At 49.1% G+C, this 27,923-nt stretch overlaps 4 protein-coding genes across 4 annotated transcripts; 2 read left to right on the top strand and 2 right to left on the bottom strand.

The window, feature by feature from the left end:
• Positions 1-1,275: 1,275 nt before the first annotated feature.
• TBC1D20 (TBC1 domain family member 20) lies at positions 1,276-4,035 on the bottom strand. Its single transcript, XM_053453216.1, has 8 exons — positions 3,823-4,035; positions 3,229-3,414; positions 3,012-3,092; positions 2,729-2,915; positions 2,456-2,557; positions 2,175-2,316; positions 1,717-1,904; positions 1,276-1,633 (listed from the first exon to the last, which is right to left on the bottom strand). The coding sequence occupies exons 1-8, from the start codon at positions 3,851-3,853 to the stop codon at positions 1,384-1,386; spliced, it is 1,167 nt and encodes a 388-aa protein (XP_053309191.1). The 5' UTR covers positions 3,854-4,035; the 3' UTR covers positions 1,276-1,383.
• A 2,389-nt stretch (positions 4,036-6,424) lies between these two features.
• On the top strand, positions 6,425-12,932 carry HCK (HCK proto-oncogene, Src family tyrosine kinase). Its single transcript, XM_053453207.1, has 13 exons — positions 6,425-6,448; positions 6,746-7,076; positions 8,226-8,256; positions 9,328-9,427; positions 9,726-9,824; positions 10,107-10,210; positions 10,680-10,829; positions 10,908-11,060; positions 11,145-11,404; positions 11,637-11,790; positions 12,187-12,318; positions 12,509-12,736; positions 12,838-12,932. Exons 2-12 carry the CDS (start codon positions 6,960-6,962, stop codon positions 12,709-12,711), a joined length of 1,503 nt encoding a protein of 500 aa, XP_053309182.1. The 5' UTR covers positions 6,425-6,448; positions 6,746-6,959; the 3' UTR covers positions 12,712-12,736; positions 12,838-12,932.
• Positions 12,933-14,562: 1,630 nt separating this feature from the next.
• On the top strand, positions 14,563-22,129 carry TM9SF4 (transmembrane 9 superfamily member 4). The gene is made up of 18 exons (XM_053453206.1): positions 14,563-14,596; positions 15,696-15,809; positions 15,898-15,997; positions 16,333-16,501; positions 16,601-16,730; positions 17,124-17,247; positions 17,363-17,481; positions 17,562-17,673; positions 17,755-17,825; positions 17,913-18,045; positions 18,142-18,223; positions 18,316-18,391; positions 18,573-18,656; positions 18,736-18,911; positions 19,204-19,267; positions 19,517-19,636; positions 21,289-21,378; positions 21,456-22,129. The coding sequence occupies exons 1-18, from the start codon at positions 14,582-14,584 to the stop codon at positions 21,603-21,605; spliced, it is 1,929 nt and encodes a 642-aa protein (XP_053309181.1). The 5' UTR covers positions 14,563-14,581; the 3' UTR covers positions 21,606-22,129.
• A 2,098-nt stretch (positions 22,130-24,227) lies between these two features.
• On the bottom strand, positions 24,228-27,897 carry PLAGL2 (PLAG1 like zinc finger 2). Its single transcript, XM_053453499.1, has 4 exons — positions 27,816-27,897; positions 27,155-27,222; positions 26,777-27,070; positions 24,228-26,213 (listed from the first exon to the last, which is right to left on the bottom strand). The coding sequence occupies exons 3-4, from the start codon at positions 26,998-27,000 to the stop codon at positions 25,079-25,081; spliced, it is 1,359 nt and encodes a 452-aa protein (XP_053309474.1). The 5' UTR covers positions 27,001-27,070; positions 27,155-27,222; positions 27,816-27,897; the 3' UTR covers positions 24,228-25,078.
• Positions 27,898-27,923: the final 26 nt, after the last annotated feature.

The raw sequence follows: 27,923 nt of genomic DNA, 5'->3' as shown, positions 1-27,923 counted from the left end.
AGTGCAATATAATGGTGGGGGGGCCATGATTTCTGGAGAACATTAAAGTGCAGAATATGAATAATTCTAATATTTGCGTCTGTGGTTATTGTTAGGGAACAGAGCGGCACATGCTGGGGCTTCTCTAAAATGTGATTTTGGTTCAAACTTTGAATAGTTGTCTTATCTCCATAGCAACAGTTTCTGTCGGTTGGGCCGTTCCTTCTACTGCTGTGGGGATAAGACACTTTTTAAAACTTTGCACCAGAATCACTTTTTTACCTCCATTGTATCTCGGGGGATGCGGTGCCCGAGTAAGAATGTATGAGAATGCAGGGTGAGAAGAGCCCGTGGGCTGCGGTGCCCGAGTAACACTCTGCAAAGACATAGCGATAATCTTCAGCCAGGCACCTGGAGGACTGGGGGTACCCCCACCAGGCTGCTGATCCTCTCCTCACTACCTACCCCAGACCGAGGAACATTTACCAGCGGGCTCTGCTGTCCATACACCGGGATGGCATCACGTCCCAACAATGCCGTTGGGAGGACGCTTAGAGGATTGAATAATCTTTTGGGGCAAATGAGGGTGGGTAGAACCCTGCAAGATGGGGCAAATAGCTAAAGAAAAAGAGGGCACAGAAAGCCACGCCGCCCTAAAACTTGTTTAGGAGAACTGGTCCATTCCCTGAACATCAGTGAGCCCCACCCAGCGCAGGGCATCAGAGCTGCATAAACCTGCCCTGGTTCTGGGATCAGTCATAGTAGGTAGTGTTCCGCGGCACTGAATCTACCCCAACTACCTCTTTAATTCCATCTTCACCATCCTCATTTCACAACCTGTGGGCACGGACCACTAAATATGAAAAAGGAAGAGGTTCATGTGAAGGGTCACCATCCCTCTACCCTCCGCCTGATGCATTCAGGGACTTCTGCCTCTAGGCATGCGAGATAAACGCATCCAGTCGCGCATGCAGCGGAGAAAAGACAGCCAGAAAAAAGGAAACGTGTTAGAGGTTTATGTCACAGGGAGTGATATATATATCTGTACAGAGTTATATACATGTTAATAATGCGTGTGGTGTGTAGATTCACATGACCGCTGCACGGACATCCAGCCGAAGCAGTCCATCATCCCCAAAGTGCAGAAGAGGAAACGGGATCCTGTGAAAGACGCAAAAAGTGCAGCGCGCTTGTGTTACAGAGGCAGACGTGATGCTCAGGGGCAAGTGTGTGTGTGTGTGTGTGTGTGTGTGTGTGTGTGTGTGTGTGTGTGTGTGTGTGTGTGTGTGTGTGTGTGTGTGTGTGGTTATGCCCACGAAGCATCCAGAGGTCCCACAAACTACACGGGGGCTCCTAGGAGCCGGCTCTGCCACCCGCTAACACCGGCCTTCACTGCTGGTCCTCTTATGGGAAAATTTGCAGCTCAAACTTAGGTGCCCACTCCAGGGCGCTCTTCACTACGGCCAGAGCCGCAGCCCCCAGGGCCACAGTCAGACCCATAACAGCGAGCTTCACCAGTCTGTTCGTGCGAGGCTTGGTGAGGACGGCTCCGTGGTCCGCGTGGACAGTCTGGCGGAAGCGCCGCCGCAGCACAGTGTCAGGATGCTGCTGGGTTGATGCCAACTCAAAGTCCTTGAAGGTGGAAGCTGCAGTCCTGGAAAGGCAAAGAGACGAGGTAAGCGCGGACGTCAGTAATGTCATCAAGTTACATCATTCTGTTGGCTACCGTAAGCTCACCTCTCCGCCTGGTGCTGCAGCGCCGCTTCGCGGGAAAGCTCAGACGGAGGAAACTGAACAAAAAGATCCCCGGCCCGACTGATGAGCAACTCATACGGCAGATCCTGAGGGATCCGTGACAGCAGGTGGTGTACAGACGCCATGTCACACTCACACTCCAGCACCTCCTCCTCCCGGTGCAGAACGATCTGCAGTAAGAGTGGGACGTGTGTTACACAACATGGGCGCCACACATACAGAAAACACACAGACGTTCTCCTCCCCCTCCAATGACAATGCCGGGGCAAATAATCCCCCTCAGTCACAGTATGGGGTCCATCCCACAAGTTCTCTCCCAATAGGCTCCTGGCCATCTGTGCTCCTCTAACCAGGGGGGGCTCTAGGAAATGACATAATACGCTGCAGTCTGATTTCATTGCACCTGCTGGTTTGGGCAGGATTAGGAATAAGATTCTTACCACTGCTGCAAAGTAGATGGGCATCAGGGGGTGACACGCCAGGAAGAAGTCATACAACCTCACCACGTGTCTGAAGTCTGACAGGACGTGTCCGAACCACGTAATGAGCCAACTCAGTGCGAATATCGTGCCGACCTCAGCCCTGCGAGGAACACAAAACCGCCAATCACACAGAGCAGAGCCTTGGCTATTATCCCGCCCCACACCACAAACCAAGGGCAGATACCAACACAGGGAGGCAGCCGGGGTATAAAGAGGAGCGAAGCGGCTGGGCCACTCACCTCTGCATGAAGTTGTGGAGCGCAGGGTTCACCAATTCTATGATGGGCATCAGGTAGTTCAGAATGTGTTTGGTGTTATCCATGGTGGGGTCCATGAAATCCCTGCATAGGGGGAGAGCAACATCAGACACACAGTACTGCGGGGCAGGGAGCGGGGGCATTACACGGTTTGGGGAGGACGCTCGGCTCTGTGCGGCACATACAGACCAGGCTAAGGCCAGGCAGTCAGTGGAATTGTGGGGGATGAAGCTGGGTGTGGGGGGGCTCCCTCACCTGAGGTGGTGCGTGGACAGCTTCTCTACCAGCACAGTGGCCAGCGGCCCCCCTACCACCAGCAGAAATGTGACGACGATATCGTGGTAGCCCTGGTAATAGTGCAGCTGTGGGTTTCGGACCAGAACATGCAGAATGATGTCGATCAGCTGCTCCTGGAGATCCTCACGCTCCTGGAGAGGCATCCCTGAGAACATAACAGGAACATGAGAGACCCAAACTCCTGCTGGTCTCAGACTCTCCCACAGAAGGACATAAAGCAGGGGCACAAAGGAAACCTCACCGGGGGGGAAACGTCTCAACGAGCGCCTGACATCAAGCAGAACCTGCTGGTAATCCTTGTTATCCACGCGAAGCTCCGGCCCTGGAAAGAGAAAGATGGAGGTGAGGAGGAGAGCAGAACAGATACGGGGGTTACTGGAAAAATGTATGGACCCCCCCCCATTTCTAGAATTCCATTTAACCCCTTCCTTACCCCCAACAGACCACAGCCCATGTACCTGGGGGTGGGGGCAGGTTCTCAATACCGACGTTGAGGAGCCTGGGCCAGACCTGGCAGCGGATTTCGTCGCTCAGTAACCCCCCCTCGCTGATCGCCATCCGTCGGAGCACGGCCACATCCGGCGGGTCGGTGCTCAGCGCTTTCTGAATGTCATTTAATTTCCGGCGCCTGCGAAACTCGCTGCCTGAAAGAGAGAATCGGGGGGTGAGGGGCAGATCAGCCAAAAACCCACCATATGGAAACCCACCTTGTATACCCCTAAAAACCCCATCACAGGGATACCCTGCCATTTGCCCCTACAAACCCCATCACGGGGATACCCTGCCATTTGCCCCTACAAACCCCATCACGGGGATACCCTGCCATTTGCCCCTACAAACCCCATCACGGGGATACCCTGCTATTTACCCCTACAAACCCCATCACGGGGATATCCTGGTATTTGCCCTTTCTATACACCTAGTAACCCATATGGACACCCGGTTACAACTTACGCCCGATACGGACATTTATTTAAAGCCCCATCACCTGGATACCGGGACACAGACCCCTAAACACTCCCCGTACTGACAGCCTGATACCACCTCCATACCGTGTCTCCCCGGCGCCGCCCTCCCGGACATGCTTCCGGAAGGGGTGGTATAACCGGCTCCGTTACCGGATTCACTCCTCGTTTTTGCTTCCGCCCCAAGACAACATGACGTGAGCACAGCCGGATCCTGCGCGCATCTGTGACATCACATGACAAGAGGGGCGGTGGCATGGCTCCGCCTCGTGTATGGGTGTAATCAGAATATAACTCCGCCCCCTCTGTCAGTATTCGTAAATGTATAAAGTGCAGGAACGTGTGTCAGTGTATCAGTGTCTGTGTGTATCGGTGTCTGCGTGTGTCAGTGTCGGTGTATCTGTGTGTGTGTGTGTGTGTGTGTGTGTGTGTGTGTGTGTGTGAAAAAGTGCCTGGTTGTCAGTGTATCAGTGTGTGTATCTGTGAAAAAGTGTCTGGTTGTCAGTGTATCAGTTTGTGTGTATGAGGGTGTGTGTGTGTATCTGTATGTGTGTGAAAAAGTGTCTGGTTGTCAGTGTGTGTGTATGAGTGTGTGTATCAGGGTGTGTGTGTGAAAAAGTGTCTGGTTATCAGTGTGTGTGAAAAAGTGTCTGGTTGTCAGTGTGTGTGTATGAGGGTGTATGTGTGTATCAGGGTGTGTGCTTATCTGTGTGTCAGTGTATCAGGGGGTGTGTGTATCAGGGTATGTGTGTGTATCAGGGTGTGTGTATCAGTGCCTGTGTGTGTGTACCAGGGTGGATGTGTGTGTCAGTGTGTGCATTAGGGTGTGTGTATCTATCAGGGTGTGTGTATCAGTGTCTATGTGTATCAGGGTGTGTGTGTCAGTGTATCTGTGTGTCAGTGCGTGTGTGTGTATCAGTATCTGTGTGTATCAGGGTGTGTGTATATCAGGGTGTGTGTCAGTGAATCTGTGTGTCAGTGTGTACGTGTGTATCTATCAGGGTGGGTGTATCAGGGTGTATCACCCACCAAAACAAGCTGTTTTATCAGCCGCCTGATTGCAAAGATTCTAAAGACTAAACATTTGTGCTTTTTATAAAAATAAAACAAACAGAAAAGAACCCAAATGAATTCTGCAAGTCCTGGATCAGCCAATCATAGCTATTGTGTACAGTACTGGAGACCATATCTCCAGAAGGATATAGATATGTTGGAGAAAGTGCAGAGAAGGGCTACTAAAATGGTTTATGGATTACAAAATAAACCTTACCAGGACAGGTTAAAGGATCTTAACCTATATAGCCTGGAAAAAAGACGGGACAGGGGGGATATGATAGAAACATTTAAATACTTAAAGGGAATCAACAAAGTAAAGGAAGAAAGTTTATTTAAAAGAAGAAATAAAACCGCAACAAGAGGACACAAGCATAAACTAGAGGGGCAAAGGTTTAATGGTAACATCAGAAAATATTACTTTACGGAAAGGGTAGTGGACGATTGAAATAGCCTCCCAGTGGAAGTGGTAGATGTTAATACAGTAAAGTCATTTAAGCAAGCATGGGATAGGCATAATGCCAAGCTAGATATAGGATAAGGGCAAGTACTAAAGGAGAGTACTCAGAGGTTGGGCAGACTGGATGGGCCTTCTGGCTCTTATCTGCCGTCACTTTCTATGTTTCTATGTTTCTTTCGGTTTAAAGGTTTTTTTTGGAAATTGCCCCATATTCTATGCATTTGCCCCCCCCCCAGCTCCTAAATTCGCAGGAAATGCTTTAGAAAGAAGACACTTCCTTTGGGTAATAGGAGGGGTTATAGCGAGGGTTAGTAATACCAGGGATTATAGCGAGGGGTATTTGGGTAATAGCAGGGGTTATAGTGAGAGGTATTTGGGTAATAGGGGGGTTATAGTGAGGGTTAGCAGGGGTTATAGCAAGGGGTATTTGGGTAATAGTAGGGGTTATAGCGAGGGTTAGTAATAGGAGGGGTTATAGCGAGGGGTATTTGGGAAATAGGAGGGGTTATAGCGAGGGTTAGTAATAGGAGGGGTTATAGCGAGGGGTATTTGGGTAATAGGAGGGTTTATAGCGTAGGTTAGTAATAGGAGGGGTTATAGCAAGGGGTATTTGGGTAATAGGAGGGGTTATAGCGAGAGGTATTTGGGTAATAGGAGGGGTTATAGCAAGGGTTAGTAATAGCAGGGGTTATAGTGAGGGGTATTTGGGTAATAGCAGGGGTTATTGCGAGAGGTATTTGGGTAATAGGAGGGGTTATAGTGAGGGTTAGCAGGGGTTATAGTGAGGGGTATTTGGGTAATAGCAGGGGTTATTGCGAGAGGTATTTGGGTAATAGGAGGGGTTATAGTGAGGGTTAGCAGGGGTTATAGCGAGGGGTATTTGGGTAATAGAAGGGGTTATGGCGCGGGTTAGTAATAGGAGGGGTTATAGCAAGGGGTATTTGGGTAATAGGAGGGGTTATAGCAAGGGGTATTTGGGTAATAGGAGGGGTTATAGCGAGGGTTAGTAATAGGATGGGTTACCCACTCGTTGCTTCCTGTAGATACTCGCTCTGTCCAGTTCCTCTTTTTCGCACGCAGAGCTGACTTCGCACCCCGGCTACTGGCGCCCGAGGTTTGTGGATCTCTCCCTCCTGGCCTTAGACCTGCGGACCTTTGGGGTTGTTTGCACAGTAAGAGTGCCCCCGCTGCCCACGGACGGTGAGTGTGACACCCTGCCAGCTCGGCAAACACAGACACTGAGTGTATCACCTATACATTAAAGGGCCTGGGGCTACTAACTGTTTGTCTTTGGATCCATCTGTCCCACGTCTGTGGTCACGGCCTCCGTCTCGTTCTTTAGGGAAGCTCTGTGCCGTTTAATGTAACTGGCCGAGATACCCCACACTGCTGCCGGGACCAGGTATAACTCCACCAATGTGCCCCCAGCACAGCCTGTGTCTCCTGGCCCTGCAGGGTGGTCTCACCTGTGTTAACTGAGTGGATTTTACTTGACAGATTCCACGCATTATTCCACGGGGGACACTCCACAGACACGTGAGACGTCCACAACATCTGTCCCCGTGAGCCCCACCGTGCCAGTTCATGCCCACCCGATATTCAGCTCTTTGCTCCCTTACTATACGCCCTGCCTCTCTCTCTTTCACCCCTTCCCCTCCATCTCTGGCCTCCTAACTACTCCCGGGACCTCTGTGTTACACCCTATTTCCGCATGGGGTGTATAAATTCAAAGAATTCTGTTGAGGTGCCAGGAAAGACGTGGCCCCCGATGCCCGGCCCAGACACTGACACGCTGTATGTCAGAGACCCAACGTCAACCAACCCAACGGTGAGTACAGGGAGCCAGTGAATAATCATACATGTGTAATGACACTCACAGACACTTACACTAATATACACCTAGACACTCATTAATACACACACCTTACTTTGGTGTTTGTTTTCAAGGCAGCTTTTCAGGACATAAAAAGGTAAACCTGTGTCTGTGTGAGCGTATCAGCGTATGAGCGTATCAGCGTGCGAGCGTATCAGCGTACTAGCGTATCAGCGTGCGAGCGTATCAGCGTGCGAGCGTATCAGCGTGCGAGTGTATCAGCGTGCGAGCGTATCAGCGTACTAGCGTATCAGCGTGCGAGCGTATCAGCACGTGTGAGAATATCAGCGCAAGTGTGTAAGTGGGTGTGAGAGTGTCTGTGCTTGTATGAGTGCCTGGGTGTGTGTATGTGTGACAGTGTGTGTGTTGGTGTCTGAATATGAGTATCTGTATGTAAGTGTGTCTCACTCATCTCATCTCTCCTCTCAACTTTGTCTATTCTGTCTGTCTCATTTCCTTTGTTCTTTTTTTTATCCCACTCTCTCCTCTTCTTTCTCTATTTTCTCTCTCATCTCCTTTCTATTTCTTTTATCTCCCTCTCTCCTCTCACTAGTATTTCAATTCTGTAAATGGATTAATACAAGAGGTTATAGTGATGGGTACAGGGAGTAATAGGAGGGGATAGGCAGGGGTATATGGAGTAATAGAAAGGGTGATAGGTAGGGGTATATGGAGTAATAGAAGGGGTGATAGGGAGTACTCTTATTGCAATCATTAAGGCAGATGTCACGTTAGTGGAGCGTCTTCCGGATGTTTCCTTCATAGTCCGTATTACAGTCTGACTTCCTCTTCTTTCATAATAACTCGTTTCACTGACAGCGAATTGGCGCACCGCAGATTATCGCAACCGCATTGGGGAACTTAAAACCCCCACATTTGCAGAATGTTTTCCAAATTATTTCGAGAATTGCATTTTTGATTCCGTCTTCCTCTCGAACTTCTCGCAAACATTTATCACGTTTATCGCTCCAATTATCGGTAAGAATAAACGCCAAATCGTATTCCGCAGCGCTGTACAATAGATAGAACATATAATAAATAACATAACAATCCCACTTACAGAAAGGAGGTTAGAAGAAAACTGATCTTTTGCATTTTTTTCAGGGTAAACCCGAAGGTTTATTAAGCGGTCCCGGTAAAGAAGGTGGGTGATGGTTTAATTTTGTCTATCCCATGCATGTTTAATATCCTCAATGGATCAGCCTCTAACACTTCTGCTGGGAGGCTGTTTCACTTAACTACCACCCTCTCAGTAAAAGGTCCTTAAATTATGCCCAGCACTGAAGATTTTTATCTGGTCACAATTATTTGAAACTCAAGAGAAACTAAAAACCGGCAACACAACCGATGAAATAGAGAGTCTGCGGAAACAGAGCGGGGAGAGTCCAGAAAGCGACTCCCAGTTGGCTGCTGGGGCTGATTCCAGTGTTCACTGAGGGATCGCGGGGAATGGAAGAAGATCTGCACGAGACGGAGGATTATAACGTCTGGAAAATATAAACCCAGAACATCGAATAAAAATGAGAACGTCCGGAGATCCGATTCCCGTTGTTCTCCTTCAGAAGCAGAAATCACTAAGTTTGTGCAGAATCCAGAACTGACTCCAAAAATAAATTGTGCCGTAAGCCGCCTGCTGTGTTCCTGGAGACTCGGCTTCCTTATTCCTGAAGAGACGATCAGGTTCAGTAGAAGGTTATTTCCCCAGAAACCGGTTTCACATCACTTTTAACTGCAGACGCTGATGTCTCATGACTCTGAGCAGGGAGCGGCTCCCCGTCATCTCGCTTAAAGACTGTTCCATCATGGACTTATCCCCATCGCTTGCTCTCCAGGCCCCCCTGAGCCCTTGGTCATTTGTCGTAGCCATCCTTCCCCTCACCTCATGTTCCACATGCCCTTTATCCCCAGGCGTCGCTTCTGCCGCAGGTCCGCTTTTGGGGGTTCTGGGACTGCATTTGTGTTGTGATTACTTTCACGTGTTTGTAGCATGACTCCCGTCAGCTCGTAGGCGCTGCGCAGCGACACGTACTTGTCTCAGGTGAAACGTTTATGTTTTTACTGCTGTCGATCACGTCACGCGCTGCCTTGTACACGATACGTATGGGAATTGGGTCCGGTGTGAAGATGCTGCCTGCCCAACAGTGGCTGTTAATAAACGCCAAGGGGACATTAGCGCGCAGGTATTGACCATGTTGTCCTTCCACAGGAGAAGATACAGTGACGCTGGTGGCCTTGTATGACTACGACGGGGTACACCCAGGGGATCTCACATTTAGCAAAGGAGATGAATTTCAGCTATTAGAAGAGTGAGTGTCCCTCCTACCCCATAGTATTTGGGTTATCCCTCACTGGTATCCACACACCTTTGAGGATATTGCCAGTAGTGTTGAGTTTACACGCCATTAAGTGCCTGAATCGGCACTGTTCTCATTGATTCTCTCTATAGGTCTGTGATAATTAGAGACAATGATCTCATATTCTGTATGTTGTAATTTCAATGAAAAGACGCTCATTGCGTGTTCTTCGCTGCACAAGGGAAATTCTGTGGTTTCCAAATACTTATTGTCCCAAGTAAGCTTGCATCTAATTTTCTTATTTGCCTAGGTCGGGGGAGTGGTGGAGAGCACGCTTGATACGCACTGGAGAAGAAGGTTTTATTCCGAGTAATTATGTAGGACGTGTGAATTCTCTGGAGTCAGAGGAGTACGAGTCAATTCTATTGAGCCTTTTGCACTTTTCCAGCTTCCCTTTTCCACCAAATAGACAAGTTGTGGCCATCTGGTGTAGGACCCCAACCACACCTGGAAGACCACATAGTGGCCGTACTGGTCTGCCCCACCATTCTGGGCTGAATAACACCTGAGATTTTTTTACTTGATTGATCATAATTCATAAAACATGCAGTCGCTTCCCATCCTAGCTAATTTGGGGGGGGGGGCTAGGATACTTAATCTCATTACTCACTATCCCAATCCTCTTCTACAGATGGTACTTCAGAGGTGTCGGTCGGAAGGAAGCTGAGAGGCAACTTATGTCTCCTGAGAATAAGAGCGGTGCTTTCATGATTCGAGACAGCGAGACAATGAAAGGTAAACTCATCCTCATCTTTTCAATGCCGAAAAGTCAGGAATTCATGGAGGGAGCGAACATCTGTGAAATGGGGCCACACAGTTTTGCTGCTTTTAACTTTACTTCCCAATCTTTAATCCTGGGCTTCATGGATGCCGTTAGCTTTCAGCTACTTGGTCCTTCCTCACAGCTGGGTATTTGGCTTCGTGTGGACTTCTCTCAGCTGTTTACGTTGCAGCAGTAAGGATACACTGAAACGATTAGGTGCATTAAAAACCTTTTAGACTCAAGGCGTTCAGCAAGTTGGTCGAAGAGACATGTTCTCCAGTCAACGGGCAGACATCTGGCCGTATCTAATGTACAGTAAAGCCTGAAGAGGGCCCTTTCATGCCTCATTGGGTTGTGCTGATCACAATGTGCCAACAAGCAGCCAGCGCCAAAAAACAGCCATGTGCCACACAATGTGATAGTTCTCAAACTCTCCTTTAGGCTGTTATTCCCTCTCCGTTAAAGACTCTTCTCCTGCGTCGGGGAACAGTGTGAAACACTATAAGATTAGAACGCTGGATGATGGCGGCTTCTACATCAGCACGCGCATCACATTCCGTTCCCTGAAGGAGCTGGTCAGCCACTATGAGAGTAAGTGCCACAATATCGTCTTGGTGGGTTTGGTGATATCGGAATCTGCATACTGACCATTCTAGCTTTCAAACCAAGGGCAGACGGATGGACTGTGCCACTGCCTGACGGTGCCCTGCCAGACCCTACGACCAGAGAAACCATGGGAGAAGGATGCCTGGGAGATCCCTCGTGACTCGCTAACCTTGGAAAAGAAGCTCGGAGCTGGGCAGTTTGGGGACGTTTGGCTGGGTAAGTGGGCACTCACTAAACACCTTGATTTCTTGTCCCGCCCCAAGTATACTTCAGTCTAGAACTAGCTGTCTCTCTCCCCAGCCACATATAACGCTCACACAAAAGTAGCTGTGAAAACGATGAAGCCGGGCACCATGTCCCCCGCTGCCTTCCTCGAAGAGGCCAATCTGATGAAGACATTGCTGCACGAGCGTCTGGTGCGACTGCATGCCGTGGTGACGCAGGGAGAACCGATATACATCATTACCGAGTATATGCAGAAGGGCAGCTTGCTGGATTTCCTAAAGAGTCAAGAGGGCAACCAGCAGCCCCTGCCCCAGCTCATAGATTTCTCTGCGCAGGTGGGGCATTGATTATTTAGAAATCATTATGTTTTGCTTGGTCCTGTTTGTGGCCCAGATCTGGTTAAGCCGTGTGCTGTTTGTCCTTTCCGTTGTTGCGGGTATAAAGTCAGCTTTCACTGGTATCTGGCACAGCGACTGCTCTGATGTCCAGACTCTGCCGGTATTGTGTTTTCACTGGTTACGAGTTGACCGTGTTGTGCTACAGCTGATTATTCTCTGTCCTCTGTAGATCGCCGAAGGAATGTGGTACATTGAGCAGAAGAATTATATTCACCGTGACCTGCGGGCGGCAAATTGTCTCGTGTCCGCATCTCTTAGCTGCAAAATCGCTGATTTCGGTTTAGCAAGGGTTATAGAAGACAGTGAATATACAGCCAGAGAGGGTAAGTATGGGGCTAACCTTCACCCCATTGAGTGACTCTGAGAACAAGGTGCAGGTTGACAGTCCGTTAGGGTCAGATGAACGTTATCGGGAACCAATATCAAAGCTGCCGTATTGCGGTTGGGCTTCGTATAAGTGGGGTCCGGGTAATTGGTGAACTGGGTCCATGTTATCGCCGTTCCTGGTGAACACACATCGAAACCATTTTGAGCCCTTGCAGCCCAGAGCGAGTGCAACAGAGTGGGTTGTTAGATAAAACCTTCATAGTGGTAGAAAGACACCCATGATAGACTAGCCAGCGGGAGAAATGAAAGGCGGCGCGGTAACGTTCACAGCGAGGTGGGCTCAAGGCAGAGATGGTGGTAAAGCACGTAGCGCTGACCCGTATGTGTTTTAGGTGCCAAGTTTCCCATTAAGTGGACGGCCCCTGAGGCTGCCAGTTACGGTTCCTTCACCATAAAATCTGATGTTTGGTCGTTCGGTATACTTATGATGGAAATCATCACCTACGGGAGGACCCCATACCCAGGTGAGACGCGCAGGTTCTCAGTGAGCCGCAACGATTTGTAGAAATCGCCGACTGCCAGAATTATTCATATTTGTGCCGAACCGTTTATGTTGAATGATGCAACATGGCCTCCATTAGATCTGAAGACCGCTATGACGCGCATGTTTAACTGTACACTTGCCCTGTGGATACGTTCTCATTCTGTTTCCAGGCATGTCAAACGTGGAGGTGATCACCGCGCTGGAGCGAGGCTACCGCATGCCGTGTCCTCCGAATTGTCCTGGCGAGTTCTACAATGTCATGCAGCAGTGCTGGCAGCAGAACCCGGAGCAGAGGCCAACGTTCGAGTATCTACAGAGCGTCTTCGAGGATTTCTTCACCGCTACTGAAAGCCAGTACCAACAACAGCCTTGACCCGTGGGCATTATCGGTGCGGCTGTTGTGAGGTGCAGAGGCTCGGAGTTAACCGTGTTCTGGGCGGCTGTGAGCTCCGGTGACGTAATTTTTTATCATAACGAGTTTCAGCCCCGCCAGTCACCGGAAGCTCTGAAGCATTGATGGCTCTGACACTCTGAAGACATCCACAACGGACAAAATGTTCTTTTCAGACGGTTTCATGGGGCCCTTAGTCTCGAAAAACCCCCGTGACACGACGCTGCCGAGTATTTATTATAATGCAGGGGTCAGCAGGGCTGTGACGATGGATCCAGCGCAGTCTTACGGGAGACAAAGGCTGCCCAACTTATTCACGCGGTCAAATATAAATTCTTCAATCGGCTACAACTGGCCGTGGCTGAGATGTTTGGTGCCCTAGGAGCAGGTGTAAAAGCGCAGCCATGACGGACCCCCGAGAGTCGAGACACACAGAGCCAGGCTTGTGCCCCGGGGGTGGGGGGTGTAAAAGCCCCGTCCAGCAGAACGATGCACTTTGTAGCCTCCGACCATTTGAGCCGCCGGGCGCAGCGTGATACGTAGCTTTTTATGAGCTTTGTAATATTTCTCATTATTAGCTTTTTGTATCATTTTTTCTGCTGCAAAAAAATAAACTATTAATGAAAATTAGTTTTTTTCATGTTCCTCACAACGATTCGATAACCCCCCCTTCAATCTTCTACCAGAATCTGATGGTGGTGCCAGGGTTCCACCAATGGTGCCAATGAGCATACCTGGGAACTCTCTGGGTTTGAGCCGGAGATTGCCGGGTGAGCGCTACTCCTCCGGGCCAAGACCCGAATCCTCTGGGTCGCGGGGTCTTGAACGCCCCGCCCATTTTCCCTTTAAATGGGGGTGTTTCCCACTGCCTTCAGCGGGAATGCCCCTGACGTCAGCAGGACTGGCCACCGACATCAACGGGACCGCCGCCGTCGTCGTCAGTGTGCAGTCTTGGCCGCGTCCCGCAAGGGAGGGCTCCGGGTAGCCAAAGCCCAGAAGTTCCCAGGTACGCCAATGAGATCTGTCCATTACAATGTAGCAGCCGAACTTCAGCTCTCCGATGCGGCTCCTGTTACAGGCGGCTTCAGCTCTTACTGGGACCGTAAGGTAAAATAAAAGGGTTAAAGGGCGCCACGTACCCTGCATAGTGAGCGCATGTATACAGGCCGTGGGTGGTTTTGGTAGGTGGGTGGGCTGCTTTAACGATAACACAAGTTACACCTTAACACGTTGATGCCCCCTACGGCCGTGTAACAGGGAGACATTACTGCCCGTTACACCACAGCGCCCAACTTACCAAACAGGGGCCGACGGGCACATTAGTTTAAGAGGCGTGGCCAGGGCAGGGCTATTTATGTAACTGGGTGGGGCATTTATTAGAAGAATAATGGGGTTTATTTACCCCGTTTAATTTATAAAGCCTGTTCCTGCTGTTTCTATACACATTATCGTGGCTTTTAGGGCCATAGAACCCTGCAATAGCCTCATACCCAGCAAACATTCTGACCTCCTAGAAAAGAGGGGCATCGGGGTGGAGAGAGGGGCATCAGGGGAGGAGAGAGGGGAATCAGGGACTTGGGGTATATGGAGGGACTGGCCAAAATAAACAGGGACCCTTGGAGAGAATGGAGGATCAGGTGATTTAGGGTCAAAGTTTGAGGGGTCATAACATGGCAAGTTGGGGTTAATATGGTTGTTAAGTCTGCCACATGCCCTGCCAGTGGGACAGGAACCGGGCTGGGGCAGTTATATAGCGCCGAGCCCTCAGCCTCCTCTGGTTTCTATGGGAACAACCACGGTAGCCAAGGACGGGTCACTTCCGATGACGTCAGTAGGGACACGTGTATCCAAGATGGCGGCGGCTGCGGTAAGTGTCCGGTTCGGTGAACACCCAGAGCGGGAAAGCCGGGGTTCGGTGGTGGAACGGCAGGGTTAAGGGGTACAGGAGGCACAGGAGATGGGGACAGGAGAAGCGGCCGTTTACCGGAAGCGGAAACTGGCATCAGCAGGGGGGCTTCCATCCCGGAAGTACCGGGCAGAACCCAAACAAGCTATACCCCCAAATACTCCTGATATGGGGGAGGGGGTGGAAGGATGTCGCGGGTGTGTTCAGCGCTGCTCTGTATAGTGGAGCTGAGGCTGGGTGTAGAGCCGGGGGTATTCACACTGTAGATCACGGTGTATTGGGGCATACGCGGGGCAGTACTGTAACACTGTGCAGGGGGAGTGTTGCACTCAGGGCAACATACACGGCCCCGAAGATCATAGTGCGCCTGAGAGTAGTGATAGTCAATACAGATTGGTCCCCAGCCCCATGTAGTTCATCCCTGACCCTCCCAATAAATGCCGCATTCGCTGTATATGTGCGTTACTCGTTGCAGATCGAGGACGGCTCCGCCGGTAAAAATCCCCCCCCCCGTGCATGCCAGATTAACTGGCGTTACCAGAACCAGCACAGCAAGTGATCCGTTCTCAGGCCAGGTCACTGTTTTTGTTTGCCCGGAATGCCCGTTCTCTTTATACAAACCGGTCCCTGATGAACGGTCCGGATCCCGAGGCGCCAATGGCTGCTGGTACTCGCTGATGACGTTTCTGTGCGCAGCAGTCGCACTCGGGATTTATCGGGATTGGTAGAATTATCTGTGAGAAGAGATGACATCATCACCGGACTAACATGTAGTATTTATATAAATCATCAAATGTATTTCCGGTTTATGAGACAGTATTAGTAACCTGCGGCAGATCGGCTCCATCCGGCCCCCGTCTAGTCGCCCGTTTCTCCTGCTGTAAAGACTCAAACCTTAATCAGTCGTTGGTCAGGAGCCGTACGTCTATCCCATGCATGTTTGGTCCCCTCACTGGATTACCCTCTACCACTTCTGCTGGGAGGCTGCTCCACTTATCTACCACCCTCTCAGTACAGTAAGACTTCCTTGCATTACATCATTAGACCTGTTCTCTTGCAGGGAAGGTGTGCGGAGCTGTTACTGATTCTCTCGCTGCTCCAGAGCATAAATGGCTTCTATGTGCCAGGTGTGGCCCCCATGAACTTCCGCCAGGATGCTCCTGTCGAAATAAAGGTCGGTATCGGACGCGGCGGGGATGCAGAAGGTTTTTGGTTCCCGCAATTCTCTTTTAATCTGCTTGTTTTATTGTTTTTGTGCCCAGGCCGTGAAGCTCACCAGCTCCCGCACGCAGCTGCCCTATGAGTACTACTCCCTGCCGTTCTGCAGACCAGCAGAGGTGACCTACAAGGCGGAGAATCTGGGTACGGCACCAAAGCTCGCGATTTTATTGCAGAATTAGGACGTCTTGCAGAGAGATCCCTTTATTGGGAGAAATGTATTCTGTTATTAGCACAGAGTTTCCTATAGAAAATACATAGTATATACTATAAGTATACAGAGTGCCCGATTCCCCCCCCCCCCCCCCCGGTTTGGGAGCGACGGTCTGTTTGGGGATATTTAATTAATGATGTTGGATAAAAAGGTGATTTTGCTGACAGTATGACTTGTTTTGTTTAATGAAATTAATGAATTTACCGAAAATGCGAGGAATACCGCCACGCTAATCCCTGCCGCTTCACCCTTATCATCATTTTAGGCGAGGTACTGCGAGGGGACCGGATTGTGAACACCCCCTTTAAGGTGCAGATGAACAGTAACAAGCAGTGTGAGATAATGTGTGGCAGTCCCAGCAAGCCCGTGGCCCTCACCGTGGAACAGAGCAAGCTGCTGGCCGAGCGCATACGAGAGGATTATTACGTCCACCTGTGAGTTCTCTCTCTCTTCTTGCCCTACCTGTCCTTATGGCCTCTGAGCCGCCTCCTCGGTTGGTCTCTATTAAGTGTCCCATCTCCCTGTCCTTGCAGGATAGCAGATAACCTGCCCGTGGCCACCAGGCTTGACCTGTATCTGAACCACGAGGACGACGACAAGAAGAAAGATCGTGACGTTCAGTTTGAACACGGATACCGTCTGGGATTCACGGACAACAACAAGGTGAAGAAGACCTTGAGTTTGGACTCGGCCTCTGCTTACTCTGCAGAGGCGAACGCTGAAGCTCCTCGGGGGTTTTCATTGGACGTTTTAATGCTTTCCTCTTGGGAATCTGGGGTCCCAGCATGGTTTGGTGATTAGTGGTACCTGTTGGGTTATTGGTTAAAACTAGTGGAAGGTGAACTTCCTGCAGACGTTCTCCACACTGTTGGCCTGCATACAAAGAGGCTTTAAAGATGTGCGAATCAGGGCTTCGTTAAGGAGATCCGTAAACCACACAATCCCAGCGGGGAGGCGTGAGGGCGGAATGCCTCGTTTCCTGGGGCAGTTAGGTGAATTACGTCTGGGTAGGATTTGGAGGGCCGTGTTCAGTGTATTTTCTCTGCTTTCTCGTAGTTCTATCTGCACAATCACCTGTCCTTCTTCTTGCATTATCATCGAGAAGAGGTGGAGGAGAATCAGGAACCCACTTTTAGGGTGGTGAGGTTCGAGGTTATTCCCCAAAGTATTAAAATGGAAGGTAAGGATATTGTAAGAGTGACTCGGGCGAATGGGTACTACTGCGGGACCACCAGCACCTGTGTGGCCGGGGCAGCTCTGCTTGCTGGTTAGCGAGACGTTCTCATCCTTTGTAGATCTAAAAGGAAAAGAGGAAGGTTCCTGCACCGTTCCCGAGAGCTCTAACTCTGCACCTCAGGAGATCGACCCATCTAAAGAGAACAAGCTGCTCTTCACTTACTCTGTCCAGTGGCAGGTGAGACTTTTACACGAGACAACATCGCAGAGACGTTTGTGGTAAAAGTGTTAGACCTTTTACTGCTTCTGTCTCTCCAGGAGAGTAACATTAAATGGGCCTCACGATGGGACACCTACCTGACCATGAGTGATGTTCAGATCCACTGGTTCTCCATTATCAACTCGGTGGTTGTGGTTTTCTTCTTGTCTGGTAAGCACGGCGAGGGATCAGTTATTGCTCTCCTGGTTAATCTGCCTGGCGGTGGGTAATAACCTTTGTTTTGTGCCCCAGGTATCCTGAGCATGATCATAATCAGAACTCTGAGGAAGGACATTGCAAACTACAACAAGGAAGACGACATAGTACGTTGGCCAGCGGCGGTTCCTGTCGCGCGTCTCGTTTCCCGGCCTTCGTAGGTCTCCTCACCTTCTCTCTGCCGTTTCTTGCAGGAAGACACCATGGAAGAGTCTGGCTGGAAACTTGTCCATGGAGACGTGTTCCGGCCTCCACAGTATCCCATGATCCTCAGCTCCCTCCTCGGATCTGGAATCCAGCTCTTCTGCATGGTCCTGATTGTGATCTGTAAGCGCTTTCTGTAAATAGTTCTGTAATAATTTAGGCTGTGTTGCTGTGGCTTTCATAGTCGATGATTTGCATTAATCTCCTCTGTTGTCACAGTCGTCGCCATGCTGGGGATGCTGTCGCCTTCCAGCAGAGGAGCGCTGATGACCACGGCCTGCTTTCTCTTCATGTTCATGGGGTAACGAATTGTTTCTCTGGTTCTTTCCCTTTCGTTGTTCTCCTCTCTGAATGGCCATTGTTTTTTTTATTTTATTTTTTAAATTTTTTTAGTGTCTTTGGTGGGTTCTTCGCTGGCCGCCTTTATCGCACCCTGAAAGGACACCGGTGGCGTAAAGGAGCTTTTTGTGTGAGTTCATAAATGAAACCGTAATCATGACCTCATGGGTCACACAATAAATAAGAAAGTAGACTGAACACCTCTGTCGTGTCGGGGGTAACGCTGGTCGGGAGGAGGATGGATTTACAGGGAATAGCGAATCAGTGATATTTACGGGATCTTTTCAAACGAAAGTCTCCTTTTGTTTCAGACGGCGACTCTTTACCCCGGAGTGGTGTTCGGAATCTGCTTTATACTGAACTGTTTCATCTGGGGCAAGCATTCGTCTGGAGCGGTGAGTTGGGAATACCGGGCACGTGGTACGAGGGGAACGTGTTATTGTTTTGTTTGCCAACATCTCCCTCTGTCACCAGGTCCCTTTCCCCACTATGTTGGCATTGCTGTGTATGTGGTTCGGGATCTCGCTGCCCTTGGTATATCTCGGCTATTACTTTGGGTTCCGCAAGAAGCCTTACGATAACCCGGTGAGGACCAACCAGATCCCAAGACAGATCCCGGAGCAGCGCTGGTACATGAAACGGTTTGTAGGGTGAGTTTCTCATTGTGTTGCCGGTTGTCGGATGAGCTGCTTCTGTCTGCACTCGTGCGGCGTTGTGTTGGTCTGAATGATTTAGTTGTATGCTCTAGAATGTAAGCTCGTTTGAGCCGGGCCCTCCTCACCTGTTGTCTCTGTTAGTGAATTTTGTTATGTTACATACTACATGTTGTCATGTCCGGTCTACCCATTGTACAGCGCTACGGAATTTGATGGCACTATATAAAACAATAAATGATGATAATAATAATGTTGAGTTTATACTATTTTTTTTGTTTCCTTGTAGTATCCTGATGGCCGGGATCCTGCCGTTCGGAGCCATGTTTATTGAACTTTTCTTCATTTTCAGTGTAAGCCACGCATCTCACACATGCCCTCATCCCGTGTTTTCTTCTTGCTGTCTCCCCCGTGAACCTGCCTTCTCTATTGCCGGCCTGTCGGTAGCTCCCCTTGATGGTTCATGGCGTTCCCTCTTGCACTGTAATGTTCCGCGCACGCATCCTCTCGCTGGCCCATCTCTCGGTAGTTTTTATGGAGGGCTGGCTCGCCGTGTAACAGTCTGGATCGGCCCTCATGCAGGTTTGTGTTTTCTCTCGCAGGCTATCTGGGAGAATCAGTTCTATTACTTGTTTGGATTCCTGTTCCTGGTGTTCATCATCCTCGTGGTGTCTTGTTCCCAGATCAGTATCGTCATGGTGTACTTCCAACTGTGCGCGGAGGTGAGGTCCCCACGTGTAGACGGTTTAGGGGGACCTTGTGCACGGCAGCGGTAACTGACATGCCGTTGGCCAGGGAGCGGGGTGGTGGTGGGGGGGCCGCATGTAGGTTGTGTTAGGGATATTAATGAGACAAAATAGGCAAAACCAATATTTTATCACATACGCAAAATAACGACGCTATCAAATATTGTAGTACCACATCCACAATACTAATTTAAGGAGATACCCTATATTTTATCTCCGATCCTAAATCCTTTCAGATCGCGGAAAATTATAATTCAAATCAGATAGATATCACCAAGATAGTCAATCAAAAATATTTATTGTAAATACAATTTATAAAATCTATATATGAGTCAAACAGTGCATAATATAAAACACAAAGTTCTTAAAACATGTCAAAAATGAATCAATTCAAATACAGTATATTATCGATAGTTATCAATATGAATTGGTACTTTATGAGTCTAACACACAATTAATTTCCATCCCACTCAGCAACCAAAAATTGATGATAATCAGGGCAGTAATAAAGATATCACTATCTCCCTAATATTAGTTCAACTAATATAACAAATTAAAAATAATTTAATTGTGTCTAAGAGTATTAGTGAAATTCCTAATAGATGCAAATAATGTCAAACTTCATCTATAGGTAAAAATACCTTTTCATTATTGTTATTATCACGGGTTATAAGCTGCAGTCTCACAAACCGTCATATACAATAATGCAATATAGTACTTCCCAGAAACAGGGAATTCTATACGAAGAAGACAAAATTCATCTCTATTCAGAATAATAAAACAATTATAATTACCACCACTTGTTGCTGTTGTCCCACCGGTCCTTGTAGAAATTAATCCAGGTTCATTGGCAAGAAATTAAGTGGAAAGAATATAACTTTCTACCAGTTACAGAGGTTAGAACTCAAAGTAACTCCAAGAGTGAAATATGGTGCCAGAATCTTAAGATTCCAATTCTCTGGGGTAAATTTGGTGAATAAGTCCGTCAGGGTCTGTCCATTTCAGGGTGCGATCTTAAGGTCTCTCTCCTTTTTTTTTATTCAAGACATAAGCTTTTAAAGACAGGGCTTATTATCATAGCCTCCACCTCTTGATTGGAATTCTCCAATCATAACGGTGGGTTTTACCCATTATAATTAGGATTTCTACTCATATTTACACCGTTGTAATTTCTTAATTTACCTGTGAGAGACGCTCTGGTCTAAGAATTAACTTAAAACCATTACATATGTGTTTGGAATTTATCCTTGGTCACCCTTATCGCCAGGTGTTACTTCCTAGATAATAACTCAGGTCTTGGTAGTCTTACCATGTATCCCCCATTCCAATTTACATTCCTAAGGATATGCAGTGTCTACTCCTTAACTTTCTCATGGAAGATAATTGTATCATATATACGCTGAAACATCATTATACATGAATACTCCTTTGTTCTCAATTATAGAGGGAACAAGGACAAAAAGAAATAATCACTACATGATTAAGTAAAATAAAATGGCTCTGACTCCATTTTGTGTTCATGTAAAATACAGAATATATGGAATACATGTTTGCTATCATAAAATATCTGACAGTTGGGAGGTGTGTAATGCGGTTTATGGCATTGTGTGATCTCGTCTAACTTGCAGGATTACCGCTGGTGGTGGAGAACATTCCTGGTTTCCGGGGGATCCGCTTTCTATGTTCTGATCTACGCCGTGTTCTACTTTGTGAACAAGGTAAGTCGCCTGGCGCGTCTTCTGCCGCCTGGCGCTTCCTCGCCATGTATTAACACCTTCTCCATTTTTGTTTCAAGCTGGACATAGTCGAGTTTATTCCGTCCCTTCTCTACTTCGGCTACACGGCCCTGATGGTCTTATCGTTCTGGCTTCTCACCGGCACCATCGGTTTCTACGCCGCTTACATGTTCATACGGAAGATCTACGCCGCCGTAAAGATCGACTAAACGTGCGATTTCTCTTCAGCCGATCCAGCACAAGACGGAGCCGGGCCCCTCCGCAGAGACCCCACCAGCAGGGAAACATAACATTCAGTCACCCTCATCCCGAATGTAATGTTTGGTACCGAGTCCACGGACGGGGCGAGGAGTTCCACATAACTGCATTTTAACCTCCTGGTATCCAGTTTCCCATTGCAGGTTTTTTTTTCTTTTTAGCTGAAATCTGTCTTATCTCTCTACTATATTTTTTTTTCTTTATTTTTAAATTATTTGGGTTTGAGATCGGAGGGGGGTGATTTTTAGGGGGTGGTTGGTGTTAGAGGAAGCACTTTGTTGACCGTTAGGTGATCGAAGAGTTGATTAGACAAACTTTGGGTGTTTCGCCACTCGACAATCCACGGGAAGCAGATTGGGAGAAGTCTGTTCCTTGCGCATGCACAATACCCACGCGGAGTGGGCGCTTTCCTCCTCTTTGTATGACAGCCATAGGTGGAAAAAGTGCTTCTTTTTGGGGGAGTTTCTTTAACGTGCTGGTCCTGCCGTCTGTCAGATGAAACTGATTGCCGAGAGCGGAGAATTTACAGAGAGAAGCCGGATCTCGGCATCGATGTCGTCCGTCTCTTACGTCGCGTGGCTTGTGTCTCATGCAGCTTTTTCAATACTACAGATTTCAGGAGCCTCAGAGGTTGTGTTTGTGCCGCAGATTATGGGGAAAAAAACACATTTGCAATCCTTTATCATCTGTCCGAGGGGCCAGTCCGGACTGAATTCAGCTCAACCATAACCCAAAAGAAGTTATATTCCATTTTTTAATTGAATATCTTGCCGATATTAATGAGATTTTTTTTTAAACTGTACTCCTTTTTTTTTGTCTTGGTTTTGTAAATAAACACCCCTTATATTGTTTCTATTTGACCTTTTTTATTGGAAACATGCTTTTTCTCGAAGAAATAAAATAAATAACTGTGCCAAAGCGAGGCCCATTCTGGCCGCGGGGTCGGGGCTAGATGTTTCTGTAAATCTCACAGCCCGGACGTCTATGTTAAACGCGACGCCTGTCATCACATTAACGGGAACGTTTTATGCCATTTAGGAGCCGACAGAGCCCATTGTACCCCAAAGTATCTCAACTAAGTGAATTGAAATGTTTTCCCCAACTCTACACACTAAAAAAAACTATGTAAAAAGCAGCATTAATAGTTCCAGGTGATGTACTTGCTTCATGTTACCGCATTATTTCCGAGTGTATTTTAGGTGTGCCTGCGCCTGTGCGGCCACCTGCCCCCCACCCCGGTGACGGCGGCTGATGCACGGACTCCTGTAATAACTCTAGAACGTTGCCTGTCTCGCTCGTTTGTAAACTGAACCGTCTCTTGTATTCCCTCGATGTCTGCTGTCCCCGGAATGAGTAAAAATGTCTTTTCCTAAACAATGAACCTTTATTATTTATTAAGAGACTTATCAGCTCATCCCATAAAACATACTCTTAATGTGATTAATCGCTTCCCGTCCTCTTGGGCTTCTGGTAAATTATCGGGCTGACGTATTCCCAGCCGTCCTCTGTGGATCCCCCCGGAAGACCCAGCATGAAGTCATCAAAGACGGAAGTCACTTAACGACTGACCTGGAATTGGAGTGACGCCCAACCTTTGGGGAGTCGGTTCTTTCGTACCGAAGAAACACGCACCGGAGCCGTTACACTCTATTCAATGTTTATTTATAAGCTTCTCGCCGTGAGCTTACATCTGGTCGGATACAAACATGGCGGTGAACACAGAACAAAAACCCAATCTGATACAAAGTGCTACGGGAGAACAGACCGGCGGAGGAAGACCCCCCAGTGCCTCCAGTTTAGCGGGATCTTAAATTGGGAGACGGCTTTAAGTGCTGACATAGGTGGAGTTCAGACATGTAACTCATATATATGTATATGTATATATGTATTGCGTCTGATGCTAATGTTTCTGGCACAGCTAAAGCTTCATGATGTCATCAAAAGGGGTCCCTGTGTACCGTAAACGGTCACCGAACGGCCCGCTTTGGCACATGCGCTAAGTGCTACAATCCTCGTGTTTCCTAACAACGTCCTCATCACAAGTGCGTTTAAAACCTAAACAATATAAAAATAGAACTAGCGTAAAGGGCCAGACCCGCACAGAGCTCCATGCCGGGCAAGAACGAAGAGAGTCCCGCGGGAGGTGACGCTCTGCCACCCACCGCCCAGAGAGCCTCCTCTGTACATAAAGGGAGCAGAAGCTACACAACTAAGGGGGTTCGTTAGGAGGGGAAACTAAAGTTATCTTCTCGAAAGTCTTAACATTCAAAACGGGTACAGCGAGGTACGCGTCGCTCGCTCGAAGAGGTAAACGTCAAGCCCGCTAAAAGTGTGCGCAAACCATGCGCTTGTGCGGTCGCTGAGTAGGGGTCGGGGTATAGTTTCCTATTAAGGAAAAAGGCTGCATTTCATTCAGCAGCTGCCGGCTACTTTCTACCCCCTGCAGCATCCCTGATTTTCTATAAAACCATGCAGAGATGGCGCCCTGCCACGCACGCTTACTATACTAGACTAATACCGGGACTCCAACCCCGCCGGGGTGGGGGGCAGAAGAAAACAACTGAAAGCGGGACAAGCGATCACCGACATGTTTAGGTTACGTCAGCTGCGCAGGTGCAAGTAACCTATGATTGTAGAAAACGAGGTAGAGTTATTTAGTGGCTCTTTAGAGAGTTTGGAGAATGTTTTTTTTTGCAGCGAGAAGTGCCGGTCAGTCGCAGTAGACCAGCGCGTTACTCCCACGCTTGAGAAATGAAAGGCCTTCGTTATTTTTCATCCCCATGGGGGAAAACTGAACAGATCGAGTGAATCTGTCACTAGCAATGAAACGAGCATCTTATCCCGGAAGTCAGGGTTCCTCCGAGATGCCCGGTGAGGTAACGGGAGACGTGAAGTAGCCGCAGGACATCGGACAAAGTGAGATGGCTACAGCTGACCTTCTACGTGAAGACGGCTCCAGGACCCGCGTGTAGGAGATTCTGGAACCTTCTTGCTATAAAGTGAGATATGACACTGATACAGTGATACAGTAACAGAGGGTCTGATCAGGACGCCTCACTTCAAAACTGACCATTCTTACTGCCGCCTGAGAAACGGCAGAGACAGCTCTACGAGGTGCGTGATCCTACGGCAAAGACTCGCGTGACACTCTTGGCGGTTAACATGCAGGCTCGATACACGTCTGTCCAAAGTCTGTTTCTGTTGCCACGGATTTCACATTGTTGGGTATCTGTCGGTCCCGACACAGCATGGAAAGCTGCAGACTCGGAGATCCTGAGGTAAGGAGACCTTCCGTGTCAGCAGAAGTGTTTGCAAGCAGGGCAACACGGACAGTCGTTCTGCGATTCTTCGAGCTTTATCTTAACTACGCAAGGCGGTAAATTTGCTAAGGCTACTTGAGGTAAAGATGCTGGGCCCATCCTGTTTATTTGAAGGCTTGGTGGAACCGAGGCAGAGTGCTAGCAGTAAATTCTGAGGTACAGGCTGGAGGTGGACATGGACCCAAAGTCCCTGAGAAACCGAGAGCCTGAGAGTGGTTGAGCGCGAGCGGCTGCGGTTCACCTTGCGGAAAGCCCATGATGGCGCCGGACGTGGGAATGTTACAAGCATTTACAGGCAGAAACCCTAGGAAATGGCTTAAGTCCATGCTGGTAGCAGACAGCGGATCACACAACGTGGAGAGAAAAGCCTCGTCCACTAAGGGCTGGCTCACCGACGGGGATAACTCCGAGGAGGAGAGGGAAAAGCACCCGGAGCCCTCGGAGAAGAAGCCATCCATCTCATTTTTGGGGAGGTATGAGGTAGTTGTGAGAGGGAACCTGCTAGTTGGTCGGGGTGAAGGAGCTGCAGGAAGAGAAGCTGTACTATTGGTCGGGTCATTTGGCCCCAGTGAATGGGAATTTGGCCCCAGATAGTGGGAAATGCCGCTGTCGGGTACCGCCTGGAAAGGAGTTGAGTACATTCCTGGCGGCATCAGGTCTCTGGGCTGCAGACACACAAACGGACCGAATTCCTCCTTCACGATTGCAGAGCCGTAGCTCCCGTGGCTCGGTGTGTCAGGAGGCTCCGTCTTTATGTGAGGCATCTCTTCACAGTGGCTCTTTTTCAAATGGCGTGTCAGGTGGTCCTTGCGGCCAAATCTCTGCAAGCAAAAGTGACACTGGAAGTCCTTGCGCCCCGTGTGCACCACCAGGTGCCTGCGTACGTCTTTGCGAGTATAGAAACACCGGTCGCAGTGCTCGCACGAGTACTTCTTCTCCTTGCTGCCCCCCGAGGTTCGGCGAGAGTGACTCTTGAGGTGGTCCAGCACGGCCTGGCTGTCCCTGAACACCTGCAGGCAAAGCTTACAGCTCAGGTCCCCGCTGGCTGCCGCGTGCAAAGCCAGATGGCGGCGGTGGCCGTGCTTGGTGCTGTAGTGTTTGCTGCACTCAGGACACTGGAGAGCCTCTTTGTTAGGGTTGTGAGTCTGGAGGTGATTTTTCAGGTGGTCCTTCCGATGGAACATTTTCCCGCAATGTACACACTGATGAGACTTTTGCATGGAGTGTGTGGCCATATGCCTGGAACAATAAAATATAGCAAATGGTGGGAAACTTGTATCGTGCGAGGCCTCCTCACATGCTGACCTCTACAGTACCTCTACTATCAAACTGAGAATAAAGGGCAACAAAGGGCAAGTTCTTAACACCAGCTTTAGTCAGTACCACCACTCCCATTAACGTTTAGTCTTGCTGACTGGTGCCAATGGGTTTAGTACAAAAAATAAACAAGTTGTTCTCTTGAAACAGAAACTGTACAATTCTACCTAATGCACCCCCACCCCAGGGCATTAGAGCTGCAATCAGTAAGCCACTAATACTCATGAGTGAAAACTCAGGTGAGTCGGGTGCACCTACCCTACACTCAGATCTTTCCCAGCTGAAGCAGCTTTCCCCGTCTTTATTTTCCCAATTTGGGGATTAAGGTCAGGTCCTTGGCTTTGGGTCACAATCACCTGTTAGTGGCAAGTTTCCCCTGAGCTGACCTACTTGTCAAGAGTAATGGATACTCGGAGCGATAATTCTCTGGTTTTCACCCACAGCCTACGTTCTTTCTCTCCGCTTTGGGCTTTGGCTGGATTTACCTGCAGAGCTTATATTTGGATGAAAAGGTTTTGGCGCAGAGCATCTGGGGACAGGTGAAACACTTCTGGTCCGTATGGGCCGGACCCTCCGATTTGCTCGAGCCTGGAACGGCAGGTGGGGACGTCTCATGAAAGGGTACGGCCAACGGGTCTCCTCCGTCATGTCCACTAGCCGGTTTCCACTCTGAGGTTTCCTGTGAAATTGCAGAGAAAAGGGTCTTCATGGCAAATGCTCTTCGCTAGGCCTGTATGCGAGTCTCTCCATTGGCACGCAGGAGCTTTCTTCCTCTGGATCTGGAACAGAAAGACAGCCAAATGATTAAATCGCTGTCATCCGTAACACAAGGAGCGCCACAAACCGGCACGGACGTCACTTACCGGCACGCCTGGTCTCCCTCGTCACCCTGCAGGGAGACGCAACAGAGGAAGAGTCACCATCTTCTACCCTGAGGAAGAGACGCAGAAGACAAACATTATTTCGGAAAGGATTTGGTAAAATGGCAGATGGAGGAATGTCTTTTTGCCAAGAATAAGATGGCGGATTTGCTATGTACGTCGAGGCTGACGGGATAATGGCCGGTGACCCAATTGCCCCACATTTGTCAGCTCTTTAGCCTGAAGCTCCTCTACCGGCCACCATTTTCTGCACGATTTACGCGTCTTTAATTAGTATGATTTTTAGGGTCTTCCTATATCTCTTCTTAGTGTGTTCGGGGACAGGCTGGGGGTTTGGGAGGCGACTCGGGGAGCCCCGGGTTATTGAGGGTAATGGGATGTAAGGACCACTAGAAAAAAGGGCCACCGGCCATTCTGGGTTAATAGGGTATTGGGGGGTCAAGATTTGTGAGGTGCACCAGTTATAGGGGAGCACAGAAGCCCCTGGTTATTCAGGCCCCAGACTGACGGGGTGCATGAGGTCCCTGATATTTGGGGGCCGCTGATTATTGGGGTATAGGGGTGCCTGATCTCTGGGGGTCTGGTGACGGGGACTCTGCGGAACGGGTTAATGGGGCAAGAACAGACCCCACCCCCGTTTTACCGCTTCCCGCCGGTTCCGTTATCCCCCTGAGGCCGCAGGAAAGAGCCTGGCTGCGCAGGGGGTTCTGGGAGTTGCGTCACCAGTGTGCGCCCTCGGGTGGTCACGTGA

Source organism: Spea bombifrons, chromosome 13, assembly GCF_027358695.1.
Source record: "Spea bombifrons isolate aSpeBom1 chromosome 13, aSpeBom1.2.pri, whole genome shotgun sequence".
NCBI classification, from domain to species: domain Eukaryota; kingdom Metazoa; phylum Chordata; class Amphibia; order Anura; family Pelobatidae; genus Spea; species Spea bombifrons.
The sequence above is the reverse complement of the archived record's forward strand: the minus strand, read 5'-3'. Positions and strand labels throughout refer to the sequence as shown.